The sequence below is a fragment of the Gavia stellata genome, chromosome 7, assembly GCF_030936135.1.
Source record: "Gavia stellata isolate bGavSte3 chromosome 7, bGavSte3.hap2, whole genome shotgun sequence".
Taxonomy (NCBI): Eukaryota; Metazoa; Chordata; class Aves; order Gaviiformes; family Gaviidae; genus Gavia; species Gavia stellata.
The window spans coordinates 7677278-7692775 of NC_082600.1; the positions used below are offsets into that span (position 1 = coordinate 7677278).

The 15498-nt window shown below is 48.8% G+C and overlaps 1 protein-coding gene across 1 annotated transcript in view; it reads right to left on the reverse strand.

Annotated features, from left to right (window-relative positions):
- Window positions 1-8679, reverse strand: part of C7H14orf39 (chromosome 7 C14orf39 homolog) — a 36821-nt gene extending 28142 nt beyond the window's left edge. Inside the window, exons 1-3 of the mRNA XM_059819482.1 lie at window positions 8532-8679; window positions 2684-2740; window positions 2299-2355 (exon numbers count right to left, since the gene is read on the reverse strand). Of these exons, the coding sequence (XP_059675465.1) occupies window positions 2299-2355; window positions 2684-2740; window positions 8532-8679 (262 nt within the window). The remainder of the gene's footprint in view (window positions 1-2298; window positions 2356-2683; window positions 2741-8531) is intronic.
- Window positions 8680-15498: the final 6819 nt, after the last annotated feature.

Sequence of the window (15498 nt, forward strand, 5' to 3'; positions counted from 1 at the left end):
AGACAGCTGACAACATTTTCTGAATGAGAGGTTAGTAGAGAACCCGTATCGTTGAACAAGATCAGTGTTCTCTGTCACACAAGTAAAAGCTGTGAGAGCTATCATGCATGCTCACGTTGCAATGCAATGCAATGAGCACAACTAGGTGCTAATTTTTTTCTCTGTGCTGTTTCTTATTTTTTCATATGAGGTTTCAAACTTATTAGTGCCAAATCATCCCTTGCCATCAGCGCTGCCCTGATGTGCTGTACACCAAAGTTGGTGACCCTAAACAGAAGTCAATCACAGACATCACGCCCTTCTCATCTACTTAACCGGGAAGGGCATCTTAGTTATGAGAGATGTGTCTTGAGTTGTTTGAATTACTGCTCTAGAACTTCAGGTCATCCTGAAGTTTGAGTCTGGTTTTGCAGTACTTGCCATATATTCACTTTCAATGCCAGCTGCATTTATACTAGGAAAAAACAGTTCTCAGAGAGAAACAGCAGCCAGTGAAAGCAAAAGATTCTCGATATATTTCAGTATCTTGAGTTATCCTGTACATCTTCAATAACTTCATATTTTCAATATCTTAAGTCAGTAACTTGCCTTTACTTAGCATGAAGCATAACTATCGGACAACTGACATATGCTTCATTTCTATAAAAACACAGGTGTATTTGGAAGTATCCTGCAGATGACATTTTGAGATTTACCAAGATATAACATAACTGTATTAACAAAATATCTATTACATAAGCAAAGCTATACACTTAACATTCCACTTAGTATTTTCGATAGACGAGCACTTCTATGACAAGTGTGAGTTGTTCTACCCACCGTTTGCTTTCACAAGGGCCTTGTGGATGAGATCTATCTCACCCAACTTTACGATGCAAGCATCTGCATCTAACCCATGGCTCCAGCCGCACTCAGCAGAGACAACGGACATTTTTTAAAGCTTACGTTGTCTAACCTACTTTAAACTCTTTCTTCAGGATGAAACAAATCACACCCTAAAAGTGCCTACTTCCCTCCACTGGTTATAAAGGGGCTTTAGCCAAAAAGCCTGATGAATCTCACACTAAAAGTCCAAGGCTGAATGCTACAACTGTTCCTCTGCCAGGTAATACTCACACAGAGACGAAATTAAATCAGTGTAACTATTTCTGGGTAAGTTTTTGAAAGATTTAACCCAAACTTTTAAAAGTCTGAGTGTTGGTTCTGAGTTCACACATATTTAGGTATCTCTGAACACAAATAGCTATGCCATGTTACTACACAGCCTTTAGATTTTCCCTAAAAACATGCTCATTTACCATAAGCTTGCATAAACGTTAAGAAAAACCTCAACTCTAAGGTTCAATTATGTGACTGAGGAGTTAAAACAGAATTCTACGTGTACCAAGTTTAGTGTTACAGATGTTTTAATGTTTCAGATGCTTCAATTTAATACTGATAATCTTCTTAATGAATAAGTACTTGCTTTGACATATCAGTCAAGATCCTTAGAAATGCTGCCATCAAGAGGAACACCAGTCAGACCAGAACTCTCTCTTGTTCTTTTTCCTGAAGGTTATGAGCTTCAGTCTGTACCTATGAAGTACCAGTGATGAGCACATATGTCATCAGATTGTCTAAAGAATAGTTTCTCTAACACAACCATTCTCACGAGTGAGTAATACCACATAGTAGCCTGGTAAAAAAAAAAGTCCGTCCAGAGCTAAGTCCATAATATTGTGCTGTCTGTTAGTCCTGGGGAAAAAGAATTCGATGTGGAGCAAGAATTTCTCATTGGGTTTACTGTTTTGAATTTCAAATAAAATTAGCAGCTGCTTGATTGCAGAAAAGAAGAACCAGGCTTGAGTAGGTAGTAGCAACTGAAAACTTTCATTATTATAAGAAAACAGAAAGAGAGAAGAAGCGGTGAGGCAGAGGTCCAAATCTGGAAAGAACAAAAAACATGAAGAAAAAAAGGGAGGCAAGTGGCAGATGTATTGAGCAAGCACAGCTGAATCAAAGAACTGCCAGTGACTGTGAGGAGCTACAGAGTAAGAGCAGGAAATGGCGCAGCATGAAACTGGCTGTCCATGAGACAGCTGAAGAGCATTAGCTGAAAGTCACAAGCAAAAGCAAAGTCTGCTAGGGAGAATGAGCAAGTATTGATGGCAAAAGATGAGGTAGGGTGAGAGCAGGACACGGGACAGCTTTCATTATTAGGCTTGCTTCCGCCCCTGAAACACAGAACATGTACCAGGACTAATGAAACAAAAGCAGTGTGTTCAATGTCTAATAAAATGATAATTTATCACTACTTACAATTTATCTGTTGATTCACATGTTCCTTAGCATAAGAAGTTTGTTCTAGCTGGAAAACTAAGAAGAAAATAAACCCTTTTTCATATATACACACACACATATATATACGAGTTGAGCTGAGAAACAAATGTATGTTGTGCAGCATTAATTGCACAAACACTAACAAAGATTTTAACAAAATATCTAAATAGCAATTTTATTATTAAATAGCTGTTAGTATCACTCTCCATGACCTCACAGCTAACAAAACATTATGTAGGCAAACATCAAAACCTTAATATTATAAATTTATTTGAAGTTAATACAACTGTTTACAGCAGAAAACATAACTATATGTACTGCATTAGTAATTATTAATTAAAAAATATATGATATAATGACCTACCACACTCGAGCAGAAGTTTGTCCAAGTTGTTCAAAAGCCTGTCACTCATTGTGTAAACTACAAAAGAAAAATGCAAGTCAAGGATTTACATAGTCAAAAACTTTATTGAGCCAATAAAGAAGTCAAAATTGCAAGACAATACCATGCATTTTAAAATAAAAGGGAAAAGAAAAGTTTTAACTGCATTTGAATTAGTATCCAAACCACTTTAGTGGAAACAAATTTCTCACTGATAGTGGTAATGGACTCACTGAAAGTCTAAACCATAGTTAGGAAAAAAGGAGCTGTATCATTTAGGTAAAGCTTTGTTCCTGGAGCAGTTCTACCTTTGAGAGGCTTAATGTTCTTAGAAGGCATGAAGAATGCAAGAAAAGATGATTGTGTGCAAGAAAAGATGCTTGTGTACAAGATGTGGAGCCTCTACTCCAGCTGGTTTACTAAGCCTATCGACAGCAATGCTGGTAATGGAAAAGCTACTTATCCATTCGGTACACTCAGAATCACAGAATCACAGAATCAGTACGGTTGGAAAAGACCTGTAAGATCATCGAGTCCAACCTGGGGGGGGGGGGAAAAAAAAAAAAAAAAAAAACCCAACACAACACAACCACAAAAAACCCACGCCACACAACAACAATAACAAGCCACAACCCACCCAACACCACACAGCACCATGTCCATCAAGCTACATCCCACAATGCCACATCCACACGCTCCTTGAATACCTCCAGGGAGGGTGACTCTACCACCTCCCTGGGCAGCCTATTCCAGTGTTTCACCACTCTCTCAGTGAAGAACTTTTTCCTAATGTCTAGCCTGAACCTCCCCTGTCGCAACTTGAGGCCATTTCCTCTAGTCCTGTCACTAGTCACTTGGGAGAAGAGACCAACACCCACCTCTCTGCAACCCCCTTTCAGGTAGTTGTAGAGAGCGATAAGGTCTCCCCTCAGCCTCCTCTTCTCCAGGCTAAACAACCCCAGCTCGCTCAGCCGCTCCTCATAAGACTTGTGTTCCAGACCCCTCACCAGCTTCGTCGCCCTTCTCTGGACACGCTCCAGCACCTCAATGTCCTTCTTGTAGTGAGGGGCCCAAAACTGAACACAGTATTCGAGGTGCGGCCTCACCAGAGCCGAGTACAGAGGCATGATCACCTCCCTGCTCCTGCTGGCCACACCATTTCTGATGCAAGCCAGGATGCCGTTGGCCTTCTTGGCCACCTGGGCACACTGCTGGCTCATATTCAGCCGGGTGTCGATCAACACCCCCAGGTCCTTTTCTGCAGGGGAACTTTCCAGCCACTCATCCCCAAGCCTGTAGCGTTGCCTGGGGTTGTTGTGGCCGAAGTGTAGAACCCGGCACTTGGCCTTATTGAACTTCATCCGGTTGGCCTCAGCCCATCGATCCAGCCTGTCCAGATCATCGATCCAGCCTGTCCAGATTACTCCTCCTGTAGTAATTGCAAAGTACATTCAAATCAGGAAGTACATGCCTATATTTAATCACACTATAAAGTGTGATTAAAGACAGAACTCACATACAATGGAAAGCAGATTATTACAAATCCATTCTTCTGTTTGTACAGTGCCACTATGTGCAGAAATTCAGTTGTGAGTTTTTAAACAGTTTGGGAGTCATGTAGTCTCCTAAAAAGGATGCAATCACCATTTTATCAGAACACACTAAATGCAGGTAGTTAGCTCAGATATACTTGACATTAAGCAAAGTTACCTGATACTTAACTGCTCCACAATGGCTTCGCCATACCCTCAGTATTGTGCGAAAAGTAAAGCCACAACAAATTCGTGATGAGGATGAGATCCTAATCCAGGATAAAGTGGAATAGAAAACAACAGCAGAATTGAACTGAAGTGGCATTAAGGCTACATACTGTAGCACTGAGACTGTGGAAATGGGAAGGGGTGGGGGGAGCATTTAAAATGCTGGATGTTTGACAGAAATTAATTTGCCTAATAGTTAAGTGAGGATCAGAACACCTAATCCAAGTGACTGGATTAGTATAGGCGGTGATAAAAACTCTGAGAAAGAGATAATAGTTTTACCAAATGTATTTAAAAGCTTGGAACCCTAGTTCCTGGTGCCTGGAAACACTTAAGATAGTAAACAAAACATTCTCTGAAAATACTAAGAAATACTACCTCAAGCCACAGGTCAATATTTTTGCTTTTACATGATGTGAAAGAAAATCCTAAGTAATTCTTTCAGATGCAAAAATTAGTTTGGCGCATATACTAAAAATCTGTTCTCTAGAAACAGTTTAACAATGTTTGTTAGTTGTTTCCCTGACAGTTCCCATAAAAACTGCAAGACGTTGGGGCGTACACAGATGAATGCAAAATAAAAAGCACAAACATTACTTTAAGCAGCGAAGAATTTCTATTCATTGGTTTATAAATCACAACACAAAGTTCACCAATAGAGCAGACTGTACAGCTGCACATTATTAAGATACATACTATTCTATCATCTAGTCACTAAGAGAGTTACAATTAATTTTATCTTTTCAATGCTTTTGTAGAAGAGAGAAACAGAACTAAAATGACTATTTAATATTTTTTCTGTAATTTTACAATACCATTTAGGTAAAGGGTAAAGTGCAGAAAATTGCAATGCTTCTGAAAGCATGCATATGTAAAATACCTGCTATTCTGGATATTGTTAAAATGAAGTAACATAACTGCAAATGACAAATGCTATTCTGTGTTGTGAATTAAGAGGATACATGTGTCACTAGTAGAAAGGGCTGAGAGATTCAATTGCACTGGTACTCTACAGGGCGGCTGTAGATTTTAAAACAGTAGTTAACACCAGCCTGAAACAAAAGACATCTAAATTTTGGACAATTGATGACTTCCAGTAGCAAAGATTGATTCTTGGTCCTGCTGGAGAAAAGTAGCACTGAACCATTAGCCAACTCTGGATGACAAATTCAGAGGATGTTCTCATATGGTGCTGTTATTTTTGTTAAAGACAAATATGTAATACACAGCAATGGGTAAAACAGCTTCAAACTGCATATATTATTTCTAATGGTGCTATTCAGAACGCTGCCAGAAGAAAAATATTATTATGCATCTTGCATTTTTGTATCACATTAATGTAATTATATGGAATTCAATTGTGGCAATAAAGTTCCATGTATGACAAGATGGCATTGAGTGCAGAAACCAGAAACAAACTGCCTGATGGAGCCATTATCATAACTCTAACATTAATGCCACTTCTCACAGCAGAGTTACAGCAGTAGCTTCATGTCCAATCTGACAACGGCCATTTCTAGGTTCTTCATTAAAAGGTGAAAAATACCCATAATCTATCAGGTATATTTCTTCCTTAAAATCAAACCCTCAATTCTACCCATTGCCAGCTGTGCAACAGTATTAATTTCTGTTGGGTTTATATAAATAATTTTCATTCCAGCAGAGTTGTTTTGAGAGCAAGCCGTATTTCTCCCGTGCTGTTGGTTAAGACTCTCTTAAGTGACTGGTTATTTGATTCTTCTTGAAATTCAGTAGAGTTCACATTTCTGGACTACCTTTTCATCTCTGTTAAAAAGAATTGTGCCTCTCGTCGTGCCGTTTATGTTCCTCTGCCCCTCTTCTGCAACACCGTTTTAGGAACGCTGTGAGGAGACTTGAACCCTGCATTCAAGGTGAGGACGTGTCATCTGTTTCAAAACCCACCGCTGTTTTCACCGTTTCTAACAACACCAAAGCCCTTTCCTGACCAGTGACAATTCTAGTTATTACATCTGAGTTAACATAATTGTAGGGCTCTTCATTTATGAAGTCCCCGTTTCTAACACTTACGTTTTAAAGCGCATTGCCACTGTGCATTATGTACTGTGCTTGCATTACTACCGATGTATCTGTCAAGTCCTCAGAAAGTCAAACACCTCCTGGATTGCCACATTTTACTCAGTCGGGCACATACCAAACAAAAGGATATTGCTGTAGATTATTCCCTAAACTCCTGGAATTTAGAAATTAAACTGATTTTTGTCAAAATGGAAGAGGGAAAAAAACATCCTGTGTGATACCACAGGGGCTGGGGATGAGCGCCACAAAATGGCGGCGCAAGAGAAGGGGAGCGGGTCCCCCACTGCGGAGAGGGGTGACGGGGCCGAGGCAGCCAGGTGGCCTCTCTCCATTTTGGGGGGCCATCAACACTTGGAAAGTGATCAAGACGTGCAGGCTCTGCACCGCCTGAGACGCTGACAGAAGGGGAAGGGCGAGGAGAGTCATGAGAGCCGCCCAGGGCCTCACCCAAGGCCGCCAGGCTGAGGGGGCTGGAGCATGGCCACCGCCCCGCTCCCTCGGCTTCGTCCCCGAGGGTAACATCGGCGGCCCAGAGCCGCCGCCAACCTACCCCGGGACGAGCCCCGCACCCCGGCGAAGGGCCCGCTCCAGCCCCCACGGGGGCCGAGCACCGCCTCGTCGCTCTCCCTCACAGCTGGCCGCGGCCCGTGCCCCACCCCGGCGAGGCGGGGAAAACGGCGGGGCAGCCCCCCGCGCCCCTAGGCGGGCGGAGGGGAGAGGCGTCGGGGAGCCGGCAGGAGGAGGCGGAGCCGGGCTGGAGCAACGGCAGCTCAGCCCCGTCAAACGGTGCGGCGAGGGCGGCAGGTGTCACCTCCCCGCCGCCGCCTCGCCGCCCTCCCTGCCGGGGCGGGTGGGTGAGGGCGAGGGTGGCCGCTGCCTGCCGTCGGGCTTTCCGCTGGGAAACCTGGAGCGGCTTCACCTGCCGGGAGGAGCGGCTGAGGCCATTTTGCCAACAGGTCAACAAGCAGCGCCCGGCGGGGGCCGCCGCCCATCGCCAGGAGCCGCAGCACGCCGCTCCCTCGGGGGCACATCCGCGGGGTGCGTGTCCCCCCAAAACCCGCCCGTTTGCCTTAACAGTGACAGTTGTAAGGGGAAAATCAACATTTCCGAGGGCTTCGGGGCGGAGGGCCGAGCCAGCGGCGCCGGCCGTGGCTGAAAAGCGATGAGGATGCTCCATCTACCGGGGAGAGCGCGCAGGCGGGCGGGAGCCGAGCGGCCGCCGGGGAGGGGAGGCAGCGCCGCTGAAACGGGGCATCTCCTGGAAACGTGCTGAGGGGTTAAACACACCCCCCGGGATGTAACACAAAAAAAGAAGAGGCCGCAGCGTGGAACTTGCTTCACCCACCCTCCGGGCCCCACGCGTGCTGCTGAGCCAGCTGGGGGGGTGAGGGGGGCGGAGGTGTAGGGACTGCATAAAGCCTCTTCACACCTCACGCCTAAAGGTGTGCCGAGCCCTCTGACAGTTTAAAAACGCACTAAAGCGTCACACTTCACATCCCGGGACAGCGCTTCGCCTTGAAGATGCTGGGGACATCACCAGCCCCGGCCGCTCTCCCGCGCAGGGCAGCCTCGCCGCTCGCCTCAGCACCACTTGCGCTAACAAAATTGTGTGCGTCTGTTTAGTTATTGATGTGCAGCGTTACAAGGCAAAAATGCAAAGCCCGGGCACGGAAGAAAGTAGAACATGATACTTCCCTCCAAACTGCGGTGGCAACGGGGTTGTTTTTTCCTCCCTATTGAGATTACTGAGGCGGGGGATGGGTTTAAGACTATCAATGAGGAAAGGAAAATAAATTGGGGGGGTGGGGGATACAGGGTGGAGGGGAAAAAAAGACATCAGCATGGCTGATGAAAGAAGAAAGGGCAAGGAAAATAGCAACAGGACAAAAGAAACGAGCAGAAAAGTATTTCTGCCATCCGCAGCACGGGCGTCGGTCAGATGCGATGCTGCTTTCAGAAGAGTCAATTCAACCAACAAGAAATGCAGCTTCAAAGAGAAATAGCTGACCTACCTGGCTGCAGGTCAGAGATGAAGGAGGGGAAAGAAAAGAGAGAGAGAGACAAGTGGAAAACGACGTGTTCTTTTGGAAGCCACATGCCTGCGGCCTCCGCGCTGCGCACCGCGCTGGCGGCGAGGCTCGAGATCCCTTCCAAGAGCATCTCCGTGCTGCTCCCACCACCCACCTTCTCTCCCTGCCTGTCCCCGAGGGCGAGAGCCGCTTCCCTGCCCGGATCCCCAGGGACACTTTAATTCCTAGATGCCCCTAAAGCCTCCGCAATTGCTGCTTTGCAACTCCTCTTCCCAAATCATTAAATAAAACCCAAGGAGAAATCGCTTCAAAGCTTTGTCCCGCCCTAAGCAATTCTCTCAAAGACACCCCCCCAAACTTCTAGAAATAGGAATTTAACAGCGGAGTAGCAGATAACGTCAACAATGTTCATTAACACCTCCCGGTGTCACGGTAATTTTAAGCAGCGGTGTCAAGGGAGGCTGGGGTTCCTACAGATCCGGGGACCCGAGCTCACCCGGAAGGTTGTCAGTCATTTCAACAGGCTTTGGATAAAGCAGGGGGTCTTCCCGGTTAATTCCCGCTCAGGACTGCCAAGAGCTGCTCCCCACCGGGGCTTTTCAGGGCCCGGGAGCTCCTTTAGCCCATCTATTTATTACAAAGACTCCCGACCCGAAGTTATCTCTTTGCACCCACCAAAAAACGCTTTCTGCAGCTGCAGAAAGGAGGGCTTTGTGTCCCGCTGGTTCCGCCTTGTTTGTTTTGCCTTGCTTCCCAAGAGCATCCCTCTAAAAAAAACAACCCCAAAGTCATAAACAACCACTTTCTTTACCAGCCGGCAAGCAGGAAGGACTCTTTCATAGTATCATCTCTAATCAACGATGAATGGGGTTGCATTCCTCTGAAAAGAGATATGGTCAATTCAGGACTCAGAAAGGGCTCCCAAACACCACCACACACACACACACACACCCCCGCCGCTGGCAGACCCCCAGGCCCGTGACTCCGTTAGCGGAGAGCCCCGACACTGCCTCGCCGGGGGCTCCGCTTTCTCCCCCGCCGCCTCCTCCAGCTGACGGAGGGGGCAAGGAAACCCGGGACCTTCCCCGCAGAGAGGACAGGGCACCCTGTGCCCCCAGCAGCACCTATGATCAAGTTTGGGAAGATCTCTCGGGACACCCCCGCCAAATCCCCCCAGAGAAAGCAGGGGAGCGTCGTTGCCGTGTGCTCCTCGAGCCTCCCCTGGCTGACCTCCCGCACGGGGAGAGCGGCCGGTGCCTAAACTCGCACAGGGGTGTAACGACCGGCGGGGAACGGGGACCCTGCAGTGTTTGGGGGACACGGGGCGGGGGGGAATGATGACGGCTGGAGAGCGACAGGGAGAGAGTAAACGTGTCCCAAACAAGTGCCTTTCTTCTCAACCTGATTAACCAGCTCAGAAAGGCAGGTAACGCGGAGAGGCTGAAGTACTGGCCCTTAAAACTCGGCAAGGTTCAGGGACCTCCTAGCACCTCCTAGCTGTTATCTTTCGGGGGGAAAAAAAAAAAAAAAAAGAAAGAAAAAAAAAAAGAAAAGAGGCATGACAATTTCTCGCGGTAAGGGATGGACGATTCCCGGCCTCATACGGCTGCTCTCGGATAAACTCGCTCCTCGAAGCAGCGCCGTGAACGCCGGAGCCCAGGCAGATGCCCACCCTCCGCGGTGGCCCCAGTCCTGTGTCCAAGCCCGGGGTGGTGCCAGGGAGCGGGACTGGCCTGGGCGTGATGCTGCTGACTCCCACAGGGCACCCGAAGCTGCGGAGGAGCTTCCTCGCCAGAAACCGGGGACCCCAGTTCCCGAGCAGCCTTCATCCACAGCAGTAAGGGCTGGAGTCCAGCTCAGCGCCAGCGCCCAGAGCAGCCGTGACACAGTATTTCTCCCGGACTGAGCCCCACACATTCAGCCCCAGAAGCATTTAGACACTGCGCTATCTCAGGGTATCTAATCCTGGTTCTTCACCCTCCCCCAAACACGCGAATTGTCCCCATTCCTGCTTTCTGCTAAATAAGTGTTTTCGTGACAGCCCTCGTCCCCACCCTGGGAGAAGATGTAATATTTGAAAGGGGTTTTTTTGCATTTTCATAGACATGAAATAGTTTTCCATACGATTCCTGCTCTCAGTTCCCCGCTTCTCACGGGAAGGGAGCCGCAAGAATACCTTCTTTTCCCGAAGAACCACTTCCCAGGGGAAAAAAATAAGGTTAAAAAAAAAAAAAAAGAAAAGAAAAGAAGGACTTACTGGGGGGAAAAGACACCTGAATGGTAAAAAACTTCTAGATATTTAATTATTCTATTTAGATATTCTAGTATTTAAATACTTTGGCTTTTTGTTTGATTGCTTTTTTTGGGGTTTTCGGTGAAAACCCTGGTGGAAACCGGGGGTTTTAAGCAGAGTGAAGATTTTACGTGAACACACCTCAGTTTAAAAGGAGATTTGGTGGTGTGTGTATTTACCTGCAGGTAAAGGCAGCCCCCAAAGAAATTCCGATGGATCGGGGACTTTAAAACCAGGCCCATAGCTAAAGCCTAAAAAAGATTAAAGATAGATCTTGGGCGGCAGATCCTTTCTGCCTGGAGCCCTGGCCTTGACCAGAGCGCTGTACAAGGAAGGTATTTCCTTACCAGTCTGAAAATAATTCAGTTTTTTGAGTTTTCGGTGCTTCTTTATTCTAATATCAAATATACCAGCCACGGTCTGATACTTCGTATTACAGGTAACCTAAATAATACGCCGAGGGACAAAGATTTAATGAATACACGGTCTGAGAGAGTGAAGTGTGTGAACATCTCTGTCGGTCCGACGGCATTTCAGGGACTTTTCGGTGCTTTCGACGGTTATCGGTAATTTAAGCGAGGATCCAACCTGCACACTCTCCCTAATATTAAGCAGATTACAGCTTTAAACAGAAGTCTTTTTAGGAAGAGATGGAGGGATTGATAGCTGCTATTTCAACAAGTATGGCACTCTTAAAAATAAAAAGGCAAGCACGCGAAACACATCGAAACACGGGTCGTTTCCCTGCCACGCATCCCCCACCCCATCACCCTGAGCTTGCGGTCCTCCCTCCACCAAAGCTCCCGGGTGGCTCGGTGGGAAACGCTCCCCAAAACCCCGGACCCGGTCCCCGGAGGGGCTGACACTTTCAGTAACCTTTTCCATAAGCGACAGCGGGGACTCTCCTCCGGCTGAGCATCCCCCCTAACCTCCCCCGGGGGAGCGGGGTAAAAGCCAGCGGGGCTGAGGGCAGGGAGCCGCGCCGCTCCCCGGTGCCCGTTCCAGCCCTGCCCGAGCCGGAGCGCACCCCGGCAGCAGGCTGGGTCCTGCCGATACCGATCCAAGGCCAAAAAATCCCGGCTGATTTCCCAGGTACCCGCCCGAGGGACTGCCTGCACTCTGGCTCTCTCAGCCAACGCTGCAGACTCGGTTAGCATCGCTGAACGAACTCCCGCACCTCCGGCAATCCTACCGAGACCCTTAAAGTGGGGCTTCTCGTTCCCGGGGGTATTTTTTTTTAATGCAATACTTAATGCCAATCAAAGGTTTAAAAAATGTATTCGCACCTCTGCTGCGTTTGGAAACTCCCTCTAGATAAATAATCCCCAGGGATTGCGACTCTGGGTCCCAGGATAGCTGATAACTGCTGGCACGAGGATGTATAGATATGTTGCTCAGCGTATTTTTGCTTTAAGGCTGGGGGTGTGTGTGTGTGTGCCAGAGAGCACACGGTGTCCATGCAGGCCGTCAGGCCGATATGGATCCCTGGCAGTATTTTTGATCAATCTTTTTTAATGTGCAGTTTTATTCCTCGTTCTCCAGTGGGTCCATCCCTGCAGGGATAACTCCTCGCGCTACCTGTAGCAAGGGTCAGAGCCGTGACCTAAATTAAGGTAGTTATCATTGCCGGCTAGTAATGTCACGAGTAGTGTCCCTATTACATGGGGGGGGGGGGGGGGAAGAAAAAAGGGAAAAAAAAACAGAAACGAAGCGGACACACCCGAGTGCACACCCAGGCTCGCAGGCAGCTCTAATGAGACACGGGGGCTGAGCCAGGAGCCTGGGCACCCCAGAACCCTGTGCTTTCCCGGGGAGCCTCTCTGCGAGTCCCACGGGGGTGGGGGTCTATCCCGGGGGGCCCGGCAGCGCTGCGGAGGCAAAGCCCGGCCCGGCCCGGCGGTAAAGCTCCTCCGGAGCGACGGGACGGGGGGAAGCCTGCTGGGGTCCTGGCCAGGGATGAAACGCCTGAGACAGTAGGAAAGGGCCGGAGGGGCCCCGTTGGAGCTGATCTCTCTCTCTCGGCGCTGGTGGCACAGAGGAAGGAGCCCTCAGGTCCTTCTCCAGCCAGGGACAAGCCGGTTCCCCCAGGTCTGTGCCACTTCCCAAATACAGACCCCAGCGTTCACAGCTGGAGAGGGCACAGAGCTGCTGGGGCTGGGCTGATTTTACCCCTCGGGTCAGCCTTTAAATGGTTAACACAGGGTTCCTGGGTCCATTTCGGTGTTGCCTTTTCTTTTTCTTCCTCTCTGCTCCCAGCAGAGCTGCCAGCATCTCCCCATCCGGGCCGGTTTCTGGGAAACAAAGGCTGGGGACCTGGGGGACAGCCCCTCGCCCCTGCGAGCTGCCCTCGCTGCTCTTAATGAGGATTCATTTCTTTAGCCTACAGTCCTGGCTTTCATTATGGAGCCTGTCTCGCTCTGTTCATGGTCATTAGGCTGCAGCCCAGTGACTCTCTCGCCAGATCATGTGCATGCTTTAAAAAAAAAAAAAAAAAAAAGAAAAAGAAAGACCTTCAGTAATATTAGTCATCATCATCATCATCATCATCTAGCCGGTCTAAATTAGCTACCCATTCACACGGCTTCCCGCCCTTCCTCCTCTCTCAAAGCAGAGGTTTTTCTCCCTCAGCCCCTGTCCCGGGATGCTTTCGGGGGCTGCTGGCCGCCCCCCGAGCGGGGGCTCCGGCGGGGCAGCGGCTCCCCTGCCCGCGGGGACGCGCCCGGCGCCGCGGAGGTCGCCGCCTTCTCACCCGCTCGCTAGGGAAGCCCGATGCTCATAGCGAGGAGGTTTGGGGTTTTTTTATCCCTGTCCGCAAAGGTTATTTGGCATCTTTCATTGAGCTGCTCAAATTACTGGTTTTCCCTGGCGGAGAGGAGAGGGATGGGGTGGAAGGGGACTCTCCCTCAGCAATGTTTACCGATGATATTTTCCTCTTCTCTGATTTTTTTCTTCCCCCCTTTTTTCCCCAAGCGGATCGGCAAATCAAACCTGGGTCGGTAAAGTAAAGCCGAAGAGTCTCCCCTTTTATTTCTTAAGTTTCTGTGGAGTGTCTCTGAACTCGCGAGTTTTGTGTGTGCTTTTATGTCTCCCCAGCTCTGTCGGGTTTTATGAAAATGAGCAGTATTGAAAGCTTTTCCATCCCGCTAGCTGTGAGCCTCACATAAATGATGTAAATGGCTCGAAGGGTTTTTTTCAAGTGAACTGTGTAGATCTGTGAAAATAATATCAGGGTTTTCCGTCAGAATGAGCTTAGCACTGTACTGAGGCGTACCATAATCTGACCCGACACCTCCGACCATCTGCGCTATCTATCTGCCTTCTGATTTACCAAATCTTCACAAGCAAAAGACAAATTGTACTTGATACTAAAGAAAAGACGGCGAGCCCCAGTCCAGCTCCGTTTCTGCGGAGAAATGATTGGAGAAAATGTAAATCTCTTTAATTTCGGTCTACAGGCAACTAGCGAAGGAGCTTTCTTACAGAAGGCAAGACAGGAAAACAAAAAACAGTAAGAAAAAAAAAAACAAAGAAGAAAATAAGGGGGAAAGAGACAACGTCAAGGTATCAAATTAAGAAGGCATTTCTTTGACAAGCGTTCTAGAAAAAAAAAAAAAAAACAACGGCATTGCAAAGAGCAGAGGAGAGAACATATTGAGCTTAATTCAAAATACATGCTGCCTTTCCGAGCACGGTCCCTAATGTTCCGGGGAAGAAATTGCCACTGAGCAGCTATGTGTAGGATAAAGAGCGGCTTCTTCATTTCCCCCCCACCCCCGCCTTCTCTCCAGAAGACAAATCGTATCCTCACAGCTCGGAAAGCGATTTCATCCCTGCCCCGAGACGGCTGGAGGTTGCCCCGCTCCTCCGAAGGGCCGCCCGGCCGCTCACCTCGCCCCCAGCCCCGCGGTCCCTCGCTCGGGGCGCGGGGGGCGGAAAACCCGCGGGGAATGATTACTACTAGGTGATCAATATTTCAAAAGATTCCTGAAATCTGCTTTAAGTCGCTGTCCTGACCTACAAATGACTTCTCACTCCCCGCGACTATTCTCGGCGTCTATTCAGGGCCATTCAGCCGAAAACAATAAGGTTTTAAATGTTAGGGAAAAATATATGTATAAAGCTTTAGTTGAAGGGAGAAGGGCGCTGGGCTCTTTGCAGGCAATTCCTCGTCTTAACAGAGATGGGAAGTGACCTAGAGGGGGAAGGGGGAGAGTTTTTCCCTAAATCTCCGCTCTTCTTGCGGTCCTCCGGCTGCATCCATTGCCACTGACACTCCCAGCATCACTGTCACTGTTCTGCAGCCGGTTTTTTTCCCCGATTTCTCAGCCCTGCCTTATCCCCCTCTCCGACCCCGGGTGCGCCGAGCTCTGTGCGTGCAGCAGCGGGCCGGGCCCCGCAGCTTTAGCGGGGAGGGTGTAGGGGGGTCCCGGCCACCCCATGGCGGGGGCTGCTCCCTCCAACTTTCCACAGCAAACCGCGGCGGGTGCCCCCCTTCTCCGCCTCGCAGCCTGCCGCTCCCGGGGCGGGTGAGCCGCTCTGCCCCTGCCCGGAGCGGAGAGGCGGGGCGGCGGGGTCGCGGCCCCCGGGGAGCGGGACGGGACGGGACGGGGCGCCCCGGGGAGCGGGGCGGGGAGCCGGGGCGGGGAGCCGGGGCGG